The 17263-nt window shown below is 42.8% G+C and overlaps 6 protein-coding genes across 6 annotated transcripts; 2 read left to right on the top strand and 4 right to left on the bottom strand.

Moving 5' to 3' along the window:
• Positions 1 to 734: 734 nt before the first annotated feature.
• Positions 735 to 1800, bottom strand: Bfra_003054 (uncharacterized protein; the record flags this gene model as incomplete). Its single annotated transcript, XM_037333466.1, has 2 exons — positions 735 to 1668; positions 1730 to 1800. 2 exons carry the CDS (start codon positions 1798 to 1800, stop codon positions 735 to 737), a joined length of 1005 nt encoding a protein of 334 aa, XP_037195594.1.
• A 796-nt stretch (positions 1801 to 2596) lies between these two features.
• Bfra_003053 (uncharacterized protein) lies at positions 2597 to 3899 on the bottom strand (the record flags this gene model as incomplete). The annotated part of the gene is made up of 3 exons (XM_037333465.1): positions 2597 to 2685; positions 3286 to 3500; positions 3844 to 3899. 3 exons carry the CDS (start codon positions 3897 to 3899, stop codon positions 2597 to 2599), a joined length of 360 nt encoding a protein of 119 aa, XP_037195593.1.
• Positions 3900 to 6983: 3084 nt separating this feature from the next.
• Bfra_003052 (putative integral membrane protein) lies at positions 6984 to 8396 on the bottom strand (the record flags this gene model as incomplete). Its single annotated transcript, XM_037333464.1, has 6 exons — positions 6984 to 7312; positions 7398 to 7525; positions 7593 to 7816; positions 7870 to 8090; positions 8149 to 8185; positions 8232 to 8396. The coding sequence occupies 6 exons, from the start codon at positions 8394 to 8396 to the stop codon at positions 6984 to 6986; spliced, it is 1104 nt and encodes a 367-aa protein (XP_037195592.1).
• An 818-nt stretch (positions 8397 to 9214) lies between these two features.
• Bfra_003051 (putative prolyl aminopeptidase protein) lies at positions 9215 to 10067 on the top strand (the record flags this gene model as incomplete). The annotated part of the gene is made up of 2 exons (XM_037333463.1): positions 9215 to 9646; positions 9720 to 10067. The coding sequence occupies 2 exons, from the start codon at positions 9215 to 9217 to the stop codon at positions 10065 to 10067; spliced, it is 780 nt and encodes a 259-aa protein (XP_037195591.1).
• Positions 10068 to 11625: 1558 nt separating this feature from the next.
• Bfra_003050 (putative umta methyltransferase family protein) lies at positions 11626 to 13391 on the top strand (the record flags this gene model as incomplete). The annotated part of the gene is made up of 7 exons (XM_037333462.1): positions 11626 to 11778; positions 12272 to 12378; positions 12434 to 12544; positions 12597 to 12847; positions 12906 to 13029; positions 13080 to 13184; positions 13241 to 13391. 7 exons carry the CDS (start codon positions 11626 to 11628, stop codon positions 13389 to 13391), a joined length of 1002 nt encoding a protein of 333 aa, XP_037195590.1.
• A 221-nt stretch (positions 13392 to 13612) lies between these two features.
• Positions 13613 to 14512, bottom strand: Bfra_003049 (uncharacterized protein; the record flags this gene model as incomplete). Its single annotated transcript, XM_037333461.1, has 3 exons — positions 13613 to 14056; positions 14113 to 14163; positions 14222 to 14512. The coding sequence occupies 3 exons, from the start codon at positions 14510 to 14512 to the stop codon at positions 13613 to 13615; spliced, it is 786 nt and encodes a 261-aa protein (XP_037195589.1).
• Between the last annotated feature and the right edge of the window lie 2751 nt (positions 14513 to 17263).

Genomic DNA, 17263 nt, shown 5'->3' with positions numbered 1-17263 from the left:
ATCTTGGTGCATATGATGTATATGATAATACCTACCTACTTACCTACCTACACTACTATAATCTAATATAGTGATTTGCGGTACCCATAGAGTTCTTTGAATATGAATTGATATCGTAGGATGTGATGTGATGGGATAAGATAGGATAGGATATGGTGGGATGTATTGTGAAGAGATGTGGGGTGAAGTGTGATGAGCAAAGATATTGACAATTTTTGCTTTTTTGCTATGAAGAGAAAGGAGAAGAGAGAAGAGAGGGGAGGGGAGTCTGATTTGAATCTTTGGAAATGAGAAATAGACTTATCATCATTTACAATTCGCTTTACACGGATTCACAGTAGCATCAGTATAGTACACATGAAATCTTGCATGCGTGCACGTATTCATTCACTCATTCATCCATTCATGAATCAATCAATTTCATTCATCATAAAATATCGCATCATCTTACGCAGCATACCTATCATAAGAAGAAGCCTACCCAACCACCCGGTAATCTTCCCAGAACCCCCCTCCCCCATTGTCCCCAACCCGTCCGCTATCAGACCAGCCCAGCCTAGCCCAGCCCAAATCACAGGTACCCATACACAGAAAGTGAAAGAAAAAAAGAAAAAAAGAAGGGTAACACGTCAACGCCCGCCAATATTGAACGATCCAGACTTTGGAAAATTCGATGCACTCTGTCCCACACACATCCCAGAATTCTTAATAGCAACTTTTGTTAAAAAGACATCTTACTTCTTTTCCTCGAAATAGAACTTGCCAAGACCAGCTTGATCGGGACTACCAAGAGGTGGTCTACTCGCCGCAGAAGGACTATCCTCAATTCTCTCTTTCAGGATTTTTTCAGCAGCTTCGGCACCTACTCCCGTACCCAATCCCGAACCGGTCGAATTGCGATTCCCGGCGATTCCTACCCCTTGACCCCGCGCAGCCGTGTCTACATACCCACTCGTGTTATCATCTGTGATGCCATCCAGCATTCTCGCATCGCGTTTCTGTTGCTCGGTGGTGGTGGATGTCGATGCGCTGACGGGGGTTCCGGGATTGCTGCTTGAGACTTCTTTTGCTAGGCCGCTTTTTCCCACGGTGAGGGGACTCGCGAGGAGATTACTCCGGCTGTATATTGGTCCGCTGACGGTACTTCCGGCTCCTTCGCCAAAACCGACTAAACTCGTATCGTCGCTCATTCCATCCTCGTTGCCTTCTTCATCCATCGCAGATGCGGAAAATCGATCCCGATCATCAATTTCCCGGAAGTTATTATCCATGCTCATTTCATCATCATCGGCTTCCGTTTGTCCTTTCGCGCTATTAGATGCCCATGTAGTTGTTCGACCGGTGAGAGATCCGGTTGCTGATGCAGAACCGACGGTAGACATGCGGGTTGTGTAGACGGGGTTTCCGGCTTGGTCGAAATAACCTGGGATCTGACCAGTTGTGGGGACAGAGGTGTTACCGCTGGGATTTTGAGGGGTCGCGGTGGTGACTCGTTCGAGTCCTGCGAGACGGGAAATTCGATCAGCGCGTTGTGCTTCGAGAGTGTTGCTAGAGAGGGTGTGTTGGTGGTGAGAACTTGCGGTTGGGTGGGCTGAGCCGCGATGACCATCTTTGATGGCGGTTGTGGAGAGGGCGGAAAGGGATGTGGTGGTTGAGTTGGGAGTTCCTCTGGAGAGAATTTAGATTAGTGATTTGTAAGAGAGTGGTAATGGAGGGGGCAGCTACGTACGGTGCATCGGTTGGAGTATCAACAGTTGATGGCGGTTCGGGCATACCGATTAATGTAGGTGTAGATGACATTTTGATGTTGAACCTTGGATTACGAGATAATTTTTAGTTATTTATCGTGTGTTTAGGTTGAGTAAGAACGTAGGTATGTTTGGTGGGACTGGAAGCTTCTTGGCTCGTTTGGTTTGTTTGGCTCTTAAGGTGGGTTGATTAGCTCGATAGTCTCTGGAGCTGTAAGGCTGGACTAAAGATTTACACCTAGTAATAAGATTAGGCTCTCGAATTCCGTTGGTTGAAAGAATCTTGATATGATTTCTTTTTTATGTACTTTGTAAACAAAATAGTATGATATCAATCGTATTGCTTGCTTGCTATGAAAGTCCTTGTCACTCCAATTCTTGAGAGAAAGATCAAAATTGAATTATCTATCTGGGTATTTAATAGATGAAGGAGAAAAGCAGCTTAAGCTTCAAAAGCTGCAGGATCGTCTAATGACGCAGTTCCCAAGACGCTAGAGCTTATCGGTCGAGCCCCACATTGCAGAAACATACTATTCCTGTTTTGTTGCTAGTGAGAAGTTAATTTCCCCTGTCTTTCATTCTTCCAACAACATGATCTCTCCACTCATACTCATTTCAACATACCAACAGGCCATCTTACAAGGCAAGATGGTGAAGTGTGATTTGAGAAGGGGACCAAGTTACTTCTAGGATTGTGATTCGCTGAGTTCGGTCCGCGGTTCGCGTGCTACTTGCCAACATTTTGGAGATACAATCACCCATTGTGAAGCATGGCGGTCAGCAATACGCTACCCGCCTCGTGGCTTGAGTTCAAGTGAAACTTTATGGCATCTGCTGGATGATTGATACTAAAATCGCTTTTCGAGTTGAAAAGAGACGAATGCAGATCGAATGAACATTACTGATTCCAAAGCTTCGTCTTCCAACTTGTCGTTGACTTGTGTCTCCTTTTCGTCGTAGATTAGGACGAGAAATTTTCATCAGGTCCATGTCAAGGTCAGCAGTTCCGAAAATCATAGAGCGCCAGCTTGTCCTATTGAATATCCTGAAGTCTGGGATATCGATTTACTTCACCCTTTTCATAAGAGTACACTTAACGCCATGTTGAAGGCTTACCTGTCTTAACTACTTGAGTTGTATAGAGGATGGTACATGAAATTATCATCAATACCCTCCGATGATTTCTTGTCTTCATGAACGATTGGGGGCATACCGTACACTTAATATGGTAGAACTCATCAGACACGTTCACCATTCCTTCATGACCACAAAGTTGGCTGATCCTTCTCTACGTAGCCTTCATACAAGTGCACAAGTGCCTCTTGATTGAAACAAAACTCACGACTATGCGTATATAATTCTCACTGTTATCTCAGAATCACTATGTATAGAAACTTCATTGAAGATGTCACCGAACTAGTGATAAATTTTCCATTCTTGTTAAGTTATCGGATCATCCTAAAGGCCTCTCTTGTAACCATCCAACTTTGCCAAGCCCACTTGAACCTTCGAGTGATGTGTCAAGCCTCTCATTTACGATAGAATATTGCATCAAACTGCTGCAACTTCCCGCTCATTGTATGTACAGCAGTCGAACTTCTGTCGAGGTTGCCGTCGGCAGGAATAGTAGGCAAGATGTATGGCACGGGAGAGTTGTTGTCGGCAAGGTAGCGTTGAACACGACGTGTAGAGAGGTGCTCAGCTTCAGTGGAGGAAGTAGCATTCGAAGGGTTATGCGAGGTATTACTTGGGCTAAATGAAAGAAGGTACATTAAAAAGAATTCTTTGGAAGCGGTCACAGTTGAGAGGGAGGAATGAAAGAGCTCTTGATTAAAGACAAAGTATTGCATTGCATATTAGTAGTTTTTGGGTATGGATAACCTCATAGCAGGTGAAACCAGGATGTGCAAAGATGGACAGAGAGGACGGGTTGCAAGATACTCATCCAATGAAGACACTGCTGAAAGAGAATCTTAAAGTCCAATAGGCTAGAGGATAGAAAGAAAAAAGTTATGGAGGAACATTATGGTATGTTGCGAACTGTGAAAGATATCCCGTATGGTATTGTTGAATGCAGGAAACAAAGATAACTTACTCGGAGGTTATAGAGACTTGCACAGCAATGCAGGAGCTCTTACTAGTGTTCGACATGGTTACTTTGGGATTTGAGAGACATAGATGTTTCGTTCGGGATTGGCGAGAGGAAGTTGGCAATTGAACTACGAAAATCTGAGCAAGAAGAATCTCTTGTATAAAGGAAGAAAATAGTGAAAAACTTGGGAAATAAAGTGTTTATATACTGAAGTGTAAAGGACTGAAGAAAACTCATGAGCAATCATTCCGGTCATCAATTTCTGAAGGTTACATGCAACGAGCAAAAAGTAGTGAAGAGCCCCAGTGCCATATCAGTCTTCCCATCTTGACACTAACCTTCTACATTTTAGCCAAACCCTTGTCCAGTGCGGTTCCAACAATATCGCGCTACCGCATCTTTCTTCCACATCTTCTTCCAACCCTTGTTCGGTCGCGGTTGTACTTCCCCCAAAAAAGGTCTTTGGATGTGTATAGTTTGTAAATCCCTGGTAAGGGTAAGGTAGGGGCCGATGGAAATCATTGGATATCATCACTCCAGGCGAGAAATTTCAAACGGATTATCCAATGAACTCACAGTTATCTCTGTTTCGATAACACGGCATATGCACATAACACGTAGCTTTGCCAGAGGTGCGTCAATATAATGTGGACCGATGAGCATGGCGATGAAGCAGACGTATCATGCTAATCCTTTTCTCTACTTGACTCGTTTAGGCTAATCATCTTTGTGTATGATCCCTGTGCGCTGTGTATGGTATGCTAGTAAGATTTTCAGTTTCTCAGCCAGTCGATTGAGGGGTAAGGCCCAGCAGGGGCATTTTTTTTCGTGAACCACATTTTAGCAATTTGATTGGAATTTGAAGGTTTACCGAGGCTGGAAGAAGATTGAACGTAGTAATGCAACGAGGCTGGAGATGGTTACGGCGAGGCAAAGATGGGATGGCAAAAATGATGTTTTCTTCAAGAACCACAACCTTTGATAATTTTGATTAAGATTTGAAAGCAATTCCATATTGGGAGCCTAAAACCATGTGAACTACTTTAAATTCATAATGTTTGCCATTCTTGGTTAGGATTTGAGATCGGTTCGAGGCTAGGGCTCCAAAATGATTTTGACCAACAAGGCTGCGTGAGAGAAGGCAAATTGTGATTTTGCGAACTACTTAAGGACCGAATTGCAAACCACGATCTTTCGTGTTGTCGGTCGTGATCTGAAAGCAATTAGAGGCTGATAGGAACAAAACAGTGCGTATGCGTCCCGGAAATGTTGGGAAGAAATTTATCAACCGCATTGTTCCGAGGTAGAATAGCTTCGAGCCAAACGATACTAAGTCATTTTCGCTGATACAAAAGATTTGCCACCCAGCCTGGCGTTTTAAAGTAGCTATACCGACCTCATTCAGTCAGGAATACAACCCAGATATATACAAACATATAATCGTTTTGATTGCAATACGCTTACATCTTCTTTCAGAAGTTAAGGTTTTTGAGACATGCCTATTTCGTATACGTTAACCTGTGACTTATTTCCCATAAGCTTCATGTTCATAGAGCTCCGTAGCTGTACACTTTGAATTTGTTGCCTCGATGCGCAAAGAGTAAGTCTTGTTTAATATTCACCTGCATATCAAACCGGAGATTAGTAAGACCGATATACAGATAATCTGCTTGATGTAAAGACCACTGTACTAAACATATAACTAGCTGTCGCATACAACATTCTTCCAGAACATGAGAACTCAACGTTAGCGGAACACATTATTGATGACGTACACACTTAGACAAAAGGTTGGTTATGTGGTACGGAGTATGCCTTGGGGGATAACACTGCGTGAAGAAGCCTTGGGAATTGTAAGTTTAGTTCTCCAAATGTAGTTGTTTGATACTGGAAGCCAAGCTTTTCATTCATGAGCTATATCGTGCCGAACCATTTCGGGTGTCGGCCACAAGGAATGACCCGAGTCGGAATATTGTTCGGGTTCTAGTTGGATTGGGAATTGTTTCATCGCGAGTCACATCACACCGTAAGCCGCAATTCAATTCTATAAGGCTCCCCACTGTAGTGTCATTTTTTGGGCAAGTTTATCGCGCTACTGTTTGGCTACGATTTGGTTTATAAGATTTGGATTTCGCCTCTCGGTTATTCTTTCTAATTGAAGAATACCACTTGAGGTGTTAAATAAACAAAATCACTGGGTCAAATCATATCGTCAGCCCCTGAACTGAACATGTTAATTTCGCTTGCAGTGGCAATCTACTTTCCTCCTCCATGTCGGTCTAGGAGCTATCACTCCATGTTGTGTACGGTATCGGACTTGGTAAATGCAATGAACTTTTCTTGTAACAAATCTTTTCGTTTGTACATCAGTCTATCTTTCATACTCATCGGCTAGCAGCAAGTGTCGCTACATTCACACATCTCAGAATAGTAATTCTCATGCGTTACACATTTGAATTTTGCGCACGGAATTTTTTTTTGGAACTTCTTGTCTTTAAATTCTTTCTTGCATACTCTGAAAGGTAGTTAATGTTTGAACTAACGTAGGAGAGTACAAAGTTTTTATCCCTCGACGCGAACCGCCCCACTTCCTAGATCAATCCCAATTCTACAGCCGAAATGGACTCGCTTCCTACATTGCACGATCTGCTAGACAAAAATTTGATGAAGCTATCAGAATTTAGTTAATAGAAGGCAGTTTGCTTTCTTCATTACTCATTCTCAGACAGAGGCTCATTCGAGCCAACCATACTCTGACTAAACCAATTCATTGAGAATAGGCCCCACTCAAAGATCCTAACAAGCTCTGAGGTCGCAGAGTATGTTCATCATTGGTGTATTCGTATACACCTACTTGATGTAGGTGTCAAAATGTCGTTACGGTGATAAGAAATTGAGTATTGAACCAAGTTGCGGAGAATACATGCTACCACTTGACAAAATGATCACTAGCCACACTTACACTTGTTGGATGGCGCACAGAGTTTAAGGCTCTAGCTCTAACGGTAATAGTAGGTTAAGAGCAGATACATTGAAGTTGCACTGACAGGAATGTTTGGATCTAAAGACGCGTACGCTTTGAATCGAAATAAAATCTGTTTGGAGTTTCTGAAGAAAGACAAGGAGCTTTTCTCTTCAACTCATCATTTACTCAATGGAACCATATTAAAGTTCTCCCGATAAGGAGAACTCGTGGTATCCCTCTCCGAGTGTATCTCTATGCTTGAACGTACATGCACCTTGCCCCCCGAGATATTGCCTTCCTCGGCCTCATGCAAGCTGGTGAACGGGTGCGTTGAGTCCGTCGAAATAGATTCTCCGAGAGTAAACTCTCCTTTTCGTTTGCGATTCTGTTTTTTGGGCCCTGATCCAATTGTCCAGATCGCTGGTCTATCTGAGGTTGGTGACGATGCATGGTTCTTTTTGCGCCTGGATATACACACCCATACGATGCGTAGGGTCGGAAGACAAGCTTTTGTCGGTTATAATCAGCATTATCCATCTAAGATTGGAAAGATAAAGATTGGGAAGTGTATCTAGGTAGGTGATCGGCATACCTGATACTATCGCAAAATTACTCTCCACCACTGCCCATATTCCCTGATTGACCCAATTCCAGCTAAAGTCCGAAACCGAATTCTGCTGCCAAACACTAATCAATCTCATGATTGATGCTATACAGACGCTGTAACAGATTGAGATTAGAATAAATGCACATCAAACATAAGTTATATGGATTTTTGAGAACTTACAATCCTCCAAGTAGGAATGTGCCCATCAAAAGTCGTTTCTGAGACCAGGCAGTGTTCAATCGCAAAACGTATGGGATTGGTAACAACAGCAGAGCAACATCCGTAAGAATATTAGGAACCGAGATACCGATCAAGAATTGTTGGCTATTGACGTTGCAAGAAGCATGTATGTCTTTATCCCAAAAGCCCTTTGGGGGCACGCAGGTGAAGATGGAGAGAAAAAGCTAAACGGATTGTGTTAGAATCTCAATAGTTGACGGGCGGACGGAACGCTTACAACTGCAATTCCCCAAGATGTGACAATCGCCGCTAGTATTACTACTGGCCATTTGATGCTGGTGCTTCGAAAAACCCGCCAGTACAAGGCCAAGATGGAATATTTGACGAAGACAATGATGACAGTGTATATCACTTCAGCCATGAAGAATCCCAAGAAGAAATTATACTCCGCTTTTGGGCCAAATGCCTCCATGTGTTTACCAAATCCATTTGGTATCCCTGGTGTTGAATGAGTGACAGTGATGGGAGTGAATAAGTATAGAAAACTTGAACTTACACCAACAAAAATTGATCATCATCGCAACACCACCAACCTGGACAGAATTAATCCCAATTTCTTCTTCAAAAGTGGACACGTACCAGTGCTATGCAAATAAAGAGATCATCCAACCACAAGCCAGCACCAGCAACTCGCCGCGACCAGATGCGAAGTCCCACGGCCACTACAGCAGCGAAAAATGTGACGATATCTGCTGCGTACAAATTGGCTTGCCTGCTGGCAGACAGATCGATTGAATCATCCATAGCAGACGTAAATTTGCAGTAAGAATAGAACAAAGTGAAGATAGGTATGAAGAAAGCTCCAAGTCAGCAATTCGTGGGATGCCGGTCCGGAGGTCAGCAGCAAGTATAATATAACATGGTAAATTCTGATGTTACACATATGCCGCTTCCTTTCATGCAGTCATCTTCGGATTCTTGATCTCATATTACATGGTTTTGGCTTATTGTAGAATCATACGCATGTATGCTCAAGGAATGGCCATCAGCTCGGAGTTGGCCGTACATTGGATTTGATGCTGTGTTCAGGCGGTTCAATCATCCATCATTGATTCGACAAACAAAAGTCAGGATTTGAAGCTATAAAATGCAACAAAAACTTAGAGGCCTTGAACCGATAGGATATCGAAATTCGAGAAGGCTAATCAATCATCTTAGTGAATCTCGCTAGATATCGGCATAGTGGAGAAATCGAACACGGTTTTGATACCCGGGTACCTATTGCTATATGCCTGTTAATCTATCTTTAGGGGTATTTTGTAATTCTTGTTACAGGCCTCGGAGTATCTCCATGGTAGAACAGGGGTCATTGGTAGGGGTAATGCATTAGGAGAAGACGCAAGCCCCGCACTGTGTAACGTTGGCGAGGGATTTTTAATTAATACCCGCTGACTGCCGATCATTTCCACCCGTTTGGTTCTCAAACAAGTTAGACCCAACATTGCTGATACATGCGGCGTGATATTTATCCACACATATATGGGCTGATCTACCGTGAAATATTTCTGTTTCAGCAATTTTTGAATAACACTCAAATTTTCTTAGAGATTTAATATCACGAAATGAGTTCTCCTCGTCCAACTCTGGTATTCTTTGCGGGTGCGTTTGCTGATCCCTCTTGCTTCGATCGTGTTGTACCTTTGTTTAGAAAGGCCGGATATCCATCTGTCTATGTTCGCATTCCTTCTTGCAATCCAGACCCGTCCAATTTGGGCTCAATATCTTCTTCCAACGACGTTTCAGAGGCTCGCAAGAATGTTCTATTGCCTCTCATCGAGGGGCAACACAAAGATGTAATCGTTATTACTCATTCTTATGGAGGAGTCGTCGGAGGAGCTGCTGCAGCTGGTTTAAGTAAAGCTGCTCGCAGCTCTCGCGGCGAAGCTGGTGGTGTCTTGGGTCTGGTATACTGGGTTGGCAATATTGTCTCTGAAGGTGAAAGCTTATTTGAAGCTGTCGGTGGTGCATACCCTCCTTTCATCAAAGCTGGAACGGTGAGTTTGAACCCAAGTCAACCCGAATTTGCAATGCTGTTCAATGCTAATGAATACTTTGGCTTTGCCATAGCCATCTCCGGGTCTTGCAGTTATTGACCCTGTAATGCCAATACTCTACGCTGATTGTGATGCATCTTTAGCACCGACTCTCGAAGCTGCTATGATTCCTCATGCTCTAGCCGCCTTCGAAACCCCGGCTCCAGCTCCAGCTTGGGCGGAGCCATCGTTTGATGGACGTCGCGCCTACATTCGTACTGCGGAAGACCAATGCAATCCATTGTTTTTACAAGATATCTGGATTGAAAAGAGCAAAGTCTCGTGGGATATCGCAGATCTCAAGACATCTCATTGTCCATTCATCAGCTGTCCGGAGGAAGTTGTTGAGAAAACCCTTACTTTCATCGAGAAATGGACTTAGCTTGAGAATCGGGAAAGAATGCAGCGTTTCATGCTAGAATTATGGGCTGTAATAAGTGAAGCTCTATCGATTGTGAGGCAGTAGATTTTGACCAGGAGCTCATGCAAGGTGATATATAATGTGGGAACACTTTAATGTATACTTGTCTATCTTGGTATATCATCATCGCTATCATAGGCCATATGACTCGGATTTGGGATGCAAACAGATTCGAACGCATAATCACTATACTATAGCGCCTATAATCTAATTCAGACCAGGACCAATGAGGAGTTCTTAACTAGATCATTGTATAGTCCTAATGTGCTTGACCGCTACCTTTCTTCGACATAATACAGCCTAGGTCTTATAATAGGCTAGGCAAGACAAATCGATGACATGATTCTCGGTGTCATCTCCGTTGATTACTGGACCGATTTCGTTATAGCGAGTCTCCTCACTAAAATCAATTCAAACGTAATCTGTGTTAGAACCCAATAGCTTTTCATTCGTCTTGTTGGGAAATTCGAAATTCGAAATGTGCTGAAATACTGAGGTTCTTTCAGAAAATCAACACCCTATTTCAAAGCTCTACTTTATCTTTGATTTTTCAGAAAACCATGTCGTCCTTTCAAAATCCTGTAAAACCTTTGACCTAGCTGCTTACTCAGCCCGGCATTCATTCAGAGCGACGCTGAGCAGACAAGAGGAGCCCAAGACAATGCAAGGTCCCAGAGTGGTTGACACTATTCACTGCGGGAACATGGTCTACTCTAATGCCCGCACCCATTCCGCTGGGGTAATACCCATCCTTTCGTATTATTTGAACAGAAATCTCATCATAACTCTCGAGATTTGAGACGTTATCCTCAAAGCACAATCTCATGAATCAATTTGACTATCTAAAAAGACGACGAGTAAAGCGAAGATTTGTTTTTGTCAAAATTTTGACACTGAAGAGAGGCACATCCATGATTATGTTTTGCATGTCGGGAATGTTTTCTATGCCAGGGCTTTGACGTAAGGGACTTTGAGACGTTAACTGTGCCCCAGGCTGAACTTGAACTAGCATGCCAGGGGGATGGACAATATGTGAAGATGACACTTCAACTTGCTTGCGTAACCTTTTTTGAAGGGGTTCCAACCAATTGTTGCTCCCCCTAGCCACTATCTGACGTGGGAATAGGAATAAGATTTGATCAATATCCATCTACGTAATCCATTCAAGCAAATCAAAGGGGAAATCCGTATACGAACATCGCACTGCAGAATTATTGTAGACCGGATCGTCCCTTTGATTGATCCCCGGATACTTTTGGGCTCAAGGAAACGACCAAGCTTACCGGAACCTCACCAGTAACTGTCAAATCAATCACACGATGAGTAATAAGTGCCGTTTCTCACTGTCCAGCTTATGCTCATGTGTTGCATTCTAGGTTCGGCATTGAGTCAATGGTATGTCACTGTAGCTCTTTTGCCGCAACGATACATTGTTTATTGCAGAGACTGTGTCGTCGGCTGTGTTTATCCCACATGTTTGAGATAGGGGTTATGGGATTCCAGGCGGACAATAGTATCGATGATGTTGGCAGATTCCTACTGGCAGGATCTTGCAGAACAGAAAGTTTCACAAAAGAGACAAAAGAGGCCATGCTATATTATCAATGCTGATGGAGTAGTATTGAATACCTTGGAAGTCATGATGGGACAATTATACCAGGCATACATGAAAGTTAGGTTGCAATTACTTGTTATCTAGTTTGTTGTTCTCATTTTCTATTGGTGCTCTGTCTAGGATTGCTATTACATGGCCAATATCTTGGCGATCCAAGTCTTTCAAGTGAAAGACGTCGAATCTTTTGTCCGCTTCTATTTATGACTCTTCATACGGAAATCAGAATGCTTATCATTGTCCATGAAGTACAACAGCTGAGGATCAAGTGAAGACTCAGTATGCGAACTCTTGCAACATAATGTCATCTCCCTTTTAGAACGATTGATTAGTATCAATTGGACAGAAGGCACTACTGACTGCAGACGATGCGCATTTGACATAAGAATAGAATTCAGTACTTCGCCACACATGCTTTCAGGCATTTCCAGTTGCAAGGAGTAAGCACTGCTTATAAAGAAGGCTTCAGACCTCAGAATTCTCTCCATTCATCAACATTTCAATGCACTTCTTCTTTCTACCACCTCAAAATTCTTCAAAATTCTTCAATTAGATAGCAATGGCCCCCTTTATGGCTTCAAGTCCACAGTCGGTCGATACTTATGAGTCTATTCCCAAAGGTGTTTATGCCCTGAAGCGTGATTTCAACGCGAGTACTAGGTAAACGCTTGCATCCATTCGTGTTTTAATTTGCTAACAAGAATTGCAACAATAGGCTTACCGCCCAGCACTACTTGTGGAAAGATGCCCTTAGATTCAACATTCATCCAGACATACCTACAGATAACAGCCAGATAAGGATTGCAGATGTTGCCACAGGGAACGGGTTTGTCGAGACGCTGTCCATTTCCTAGTCAAATGCTGATCTATAACCCTAGTATCTGGCTTTTGGATGTGGCACGCGAAATCTCTCCATCGGCAAGACTAGACGGGTTCGATATCAGTCTTGATCAATGTCCTCCATCCCCATGGCTACCGGCCAATACTCATCTTCACACCTGGGACGTCTATAAAGAGCCACCAAAACAATTTCAGGAGATGTTTGATATTGTTCATGTGAGGTTGATTACAGTTGCCATCAAGAACAATGATCCACGACCTGTCTTGGCTAATCTGCGTAAATTGCTTAGTAAGCTTATCATACGCTCAAGTCCATCGTGTTCATGGAACTGACATATCAAATCTAGAACCTGGTGGTTTCCTTCAATGGGATGAGGCTGATAGTGTTGATTGGGCTGTCAAAACTATTGACTCATCTGTGGCTACTGACGCCGTGAAGCGCTTATTTCAGCAGCTATGTGGTTCTCATGAGTGAGTGGAGACTTGACAAATTTCAATCCCAAATTGCTAACAGACCCCAGTTGGAAGCGCTATATGGTAGACATACTCAATGAAGACGGATTTGAGGATGTCCGACTCCACAAAGTGAAATATGACCTGACCATGGCAAGGTATTGGAATGACGTGTAAGAGAATATACCATAGCGCTTTTGAGAGTCTACAGCTTGCTAACACTTTATAGTTATATGAGCACTTGGGATGAGTTCGCAAAGATGATTGTACGGAAACCTGAAGAATCACTGCAACTCAACCGGGAAGCCATGGATCAAGTTCGTGATGGTTGTGCTATATCTTGCCCTAAGCTTGTCTGGATTGCCCAGAAGGCTTGGTAGTTGACGGATATATTTCTGGAAATGATAGAGTGCAATAAGCTTCCGAAATTCTATTCCAATATAAATGTAAACCATCTTATCTTTTTTGTTCATGGCAGCTATAAGGTGAAGCAAAGTCTGTCGGTGAAAGTATTACTTAGTCATTAACAGTTACAGAATGAACGCCTATAAATCTATCAACAACCCAAACAACATGTAATCTCTACTCTAACTAATCACTTTCACTGTTTTCCATAATCCCCCCGCCTACTTTTCAAATCATTATAATCCTCCTCCTCCTCCACCCCCAACCTCTTATTAACCATTCTCTCCACTCTCCTAATCAATCTATCTTCCTCCGCTTCCGTTCCATCCCAAGCTCCTTGCCCCATTACCCCGGGATCCTTCACACTAAAGAGATCTTCAGGCTTATCCTCAACCACTTTATGAAACCCTGTATAAATCGCTTTTGTAAATTTCTCAGCATCAGCCTTTCCGCGTTCATCATCATCTCGAGTTCGGACGATGCGACGTTTGCGATCGCGAGAAACCTGATTTAGACGTGCATAAGCCCAATCGTCAGGAGAATCGATATAAAATTCTTTAGGAAGCCAGAGACGGAGCCAATTTACGAATTTTACGAAAGCGGAGTCTTTAGTACTTGTCTTGCAATCATCGGGGATTTCCTAAGGGCGTACTGTGAGACTTTTGTTCTAGTGGAAAGCGAGCGACAAAAACTTACAATTGATTCGACTTTGCTGAGTTCAAAGCCGAGAATCGTGTATACGCTCCACTACACAGTTGTTAGTCCTGCTTCGGAGAGATTCATTTAGACAAAGAAAGGCACCAACCAAAGCCGCATGTCGATAAATCATATCAATAGCTTGACGAGGTGGCATATGGATCATACCAATAAGTCCGTGCGACTTTGCAGTTCTGAAGAGAATACCACTTCTATTGTGAGCTCTACCATTTTGGTCGAACCACATAGCTGGACAATTGACTGTTCCATCTTTGAGCCTGACGCCTGCCTCTCTGTCATAGGCAACAAGTGCTAGTCGTTCATCGTGATCTTTCTTTTCGTCAAGTCGATAGAAATGTAACTCGATCAGGTGTGGAAGTTCGTGAAGGTGGGCTGACATCTTGAGGATTAACTATTTGACGACAGCTGTGCTAGGAAAGCAAATAGAAGCTCTGCGAAAGGGAATTCCACATAAATAGATGGTGATTTGTGGCCGTGATAAAGTGGTGGCGCAGAATGTAGGCTTCTTGGCAGGCTTTCAGGGTCTGTTATAAGGCCTTGAGAATTTTCCTAAGTATCTTGTTGGGCAGCAAGCTTCCTGCGGATTGATAAGGTATTACAACTCTAATCGAAAAGTCATGAGATTTCATTCGTCAGATTGATTGATTTCCGGCGGTGGATGATAAAGATTCTCGGCAAACATGATGATCATGCCAGTCCAGACACAATAGCGAGCATGAGGTGCCTACGGGCGAGTCATCGAGGGTCACGATCAATATACCCGACTTATCTTGCCGAAGCATTGTCATGAGGATGAATTACCACGAACCTAAACGTTGATTCAAAAACTTTTCTGTGTGAACGCCAGGTCATGTGCTAATATGGCAGTAATTAGTGTTCATCGATGGCCCAGAACGAGATCATTTCCACAAATTTGTGATTGTTCCGATTATATATGCCTATCTAGACAGTGTATTGGATGAAGACCCTTTGAATCTTGTTCCATTATTTAAGTTTCTGTTATCAATGACTTAAAATATTGAACGAGTAATCTTTGGAATCCATTTTGAGAATTTCGCAAGGTCAATTCAATATTAGTACTGGGAGCTCTCCAAGCTGACTGAGAGCGGGACTCCCTTGTACAAATGGACCTAGAATCTAGTTTTAGCATGGCAATATTCGAGTGGGGATTTTTGCTCAGTAAAAGAGAGTTGGAATACGCAATTCAAGGCAGTTTTCGAGACCCAATGGTCTTCTAGTGAGCCTGGAATTCCAACAATGATAGTCCAGATTTCGTAAACTTTTGCCTCCATCAAACTCACAGTTTTATTGATTTGCTTGGCATTGCCTATGTATTCCAAAAACGTGTCGTAGAAATCCCGATTATTAAGAAGTAAAGATCAAGCCACAATTAGAGAGAAAGCAAATATTTCCGAGTGGCATGGCGGCCACACATAAGGACACCAGTGATAACAGTAAGAGACCAGCAAGAGACCAGCTGACTATACCAATCAACATGTTTGTCTTACTGACACAGAGCTAGAGTTTCAATTGAATCTCATCGTAAGTTCGGGTTTGGCAAACAAATACACATCCGAGTTCTTTTTAGCCAAGCTACTGGAACCGAACTATAGGGCTAATGCAGTACAACTCGGCACGACAATGGTCGCATGTTAAAGTCGTGATCTCTACATTTGAGTGAGACCGGAGAATTTTGGTATTTTGGTACAGATATTCATTGATTTTTCTTGTAAGGCTGAGGCTTGATTGATGGAACAAGGTGTTGTGATGGCACTATTCCACGTGGAGATTGGTACTATCACTTTAACTTTAAAAGGTCCAGTTTTGTGTAGAGCTTAGAAATTAATTTCTTGATTTTAAATTCAATACTTATATCATAATCTCAAATATTTAATCAAAATTGGGTTCGACAATCAATTCTATGAGAAAAACGTTGTTGGTCTTGGATTTGTGAGAGCAAATTGGCGACCGAGATACTAAAATTTCCGGTGGTGCATTCATTCATCCATCGCTAATTGTACCCTACACCTTGAGCCGAAGATGAGCCGTGAATACTAACGCTGCTAGACCAACATTATGCAGATGTTATGATAGGTATGAAGACTAACTTTAGCAAAGTTGTATTAATGAAGGGTCTAATTTGGTAACATTAGTTTCGGAAAATTGATCGGTTGCGAGATCACTCTAACGGGGGTTTTCTGGCCCCGATTTTAATCGCACAGGGCTGTAACAAAAGGAGAAGAAATACTTTTTCAGCTTGTGAGATGGAGCCAAGTGCTGGTGAGGCTCACTTCATAGTCCGCTTCATAGTAACAGCGAATGTGTTCCCGAGAGGAAGCCGTCTCAGCCGATGATCGGGATTTCGCCCGATAAATTGTAACCACACCTACATTGATTATTATTATCTCGTTTTTAGATGTAACCAACGTAGTCCCAGAGCCACGTTAGAAAACCGAGAAAGCTCTTCTAACACACCTAAGAGATATTCCTGATGCGCAATACCGAGGTGGGATTATGACGTGATAAGGGAAAATCATTATCTTTGGAGACAACACACTGCCTGTCATATCGTTAGCTCGTACTAGAAAGGCACAAGGCCTTTGCGCAAAAAACAAGCAAAGCCGCCTTACAAGTGACTTTTATTGAATTTCTCATATGAGGCCAAGACATTGCGCTACTAGGAATCCATAATATCTAACCGGAATCACAAAAAATGTGAAATATCTAAACTCTTCAGATGCTGTACCACAGTAGCATAGAATTATTGCGATCATACATGACACCAATCTCTGCCAAGCGTTGTCGTGTTGTGCCTATCCATCTCCATTAGATTAGAGGACCGATTAGAGGCGCGGTGGAACGATGAGATGCGATTTCTTTGAAATATGACAGTACCCAAAATTTTTGTCAATATTGCACGATCTTGCAATGCTCAGAGCGACTGAGAATTCTTTCAACAGGTTGTTGCCACTCGGCTAGTGGTTGTCGAATCTATCAATCAAATATTCTCCGGATATGCAGGTGCAAACGCCACTTGCACATGGATTATCGGGAATGCCTGCCCGGACTTCGATGAGTTGGTCTGGACCATCGTTGGGAATTTCTGGAATTTATTTGGTGGATGCAAAGC

This window comes from Botrytis fragariae (genome assembly GCF_013461495.1).
Source record: "Botrytis fragariae strain BVB16 chromosome Unknown tig00000012, whole genome shotgun sequence".
NCBI lineage: Eukaryota > Fungi > Ascomycota > Leotiomycetes > Helotiales > Sclerotiniaceae > Botrytis > Botrytis fragariae.
This window is presented reverse-complemented; position numbering and strand designations above follow the sequence as displayed.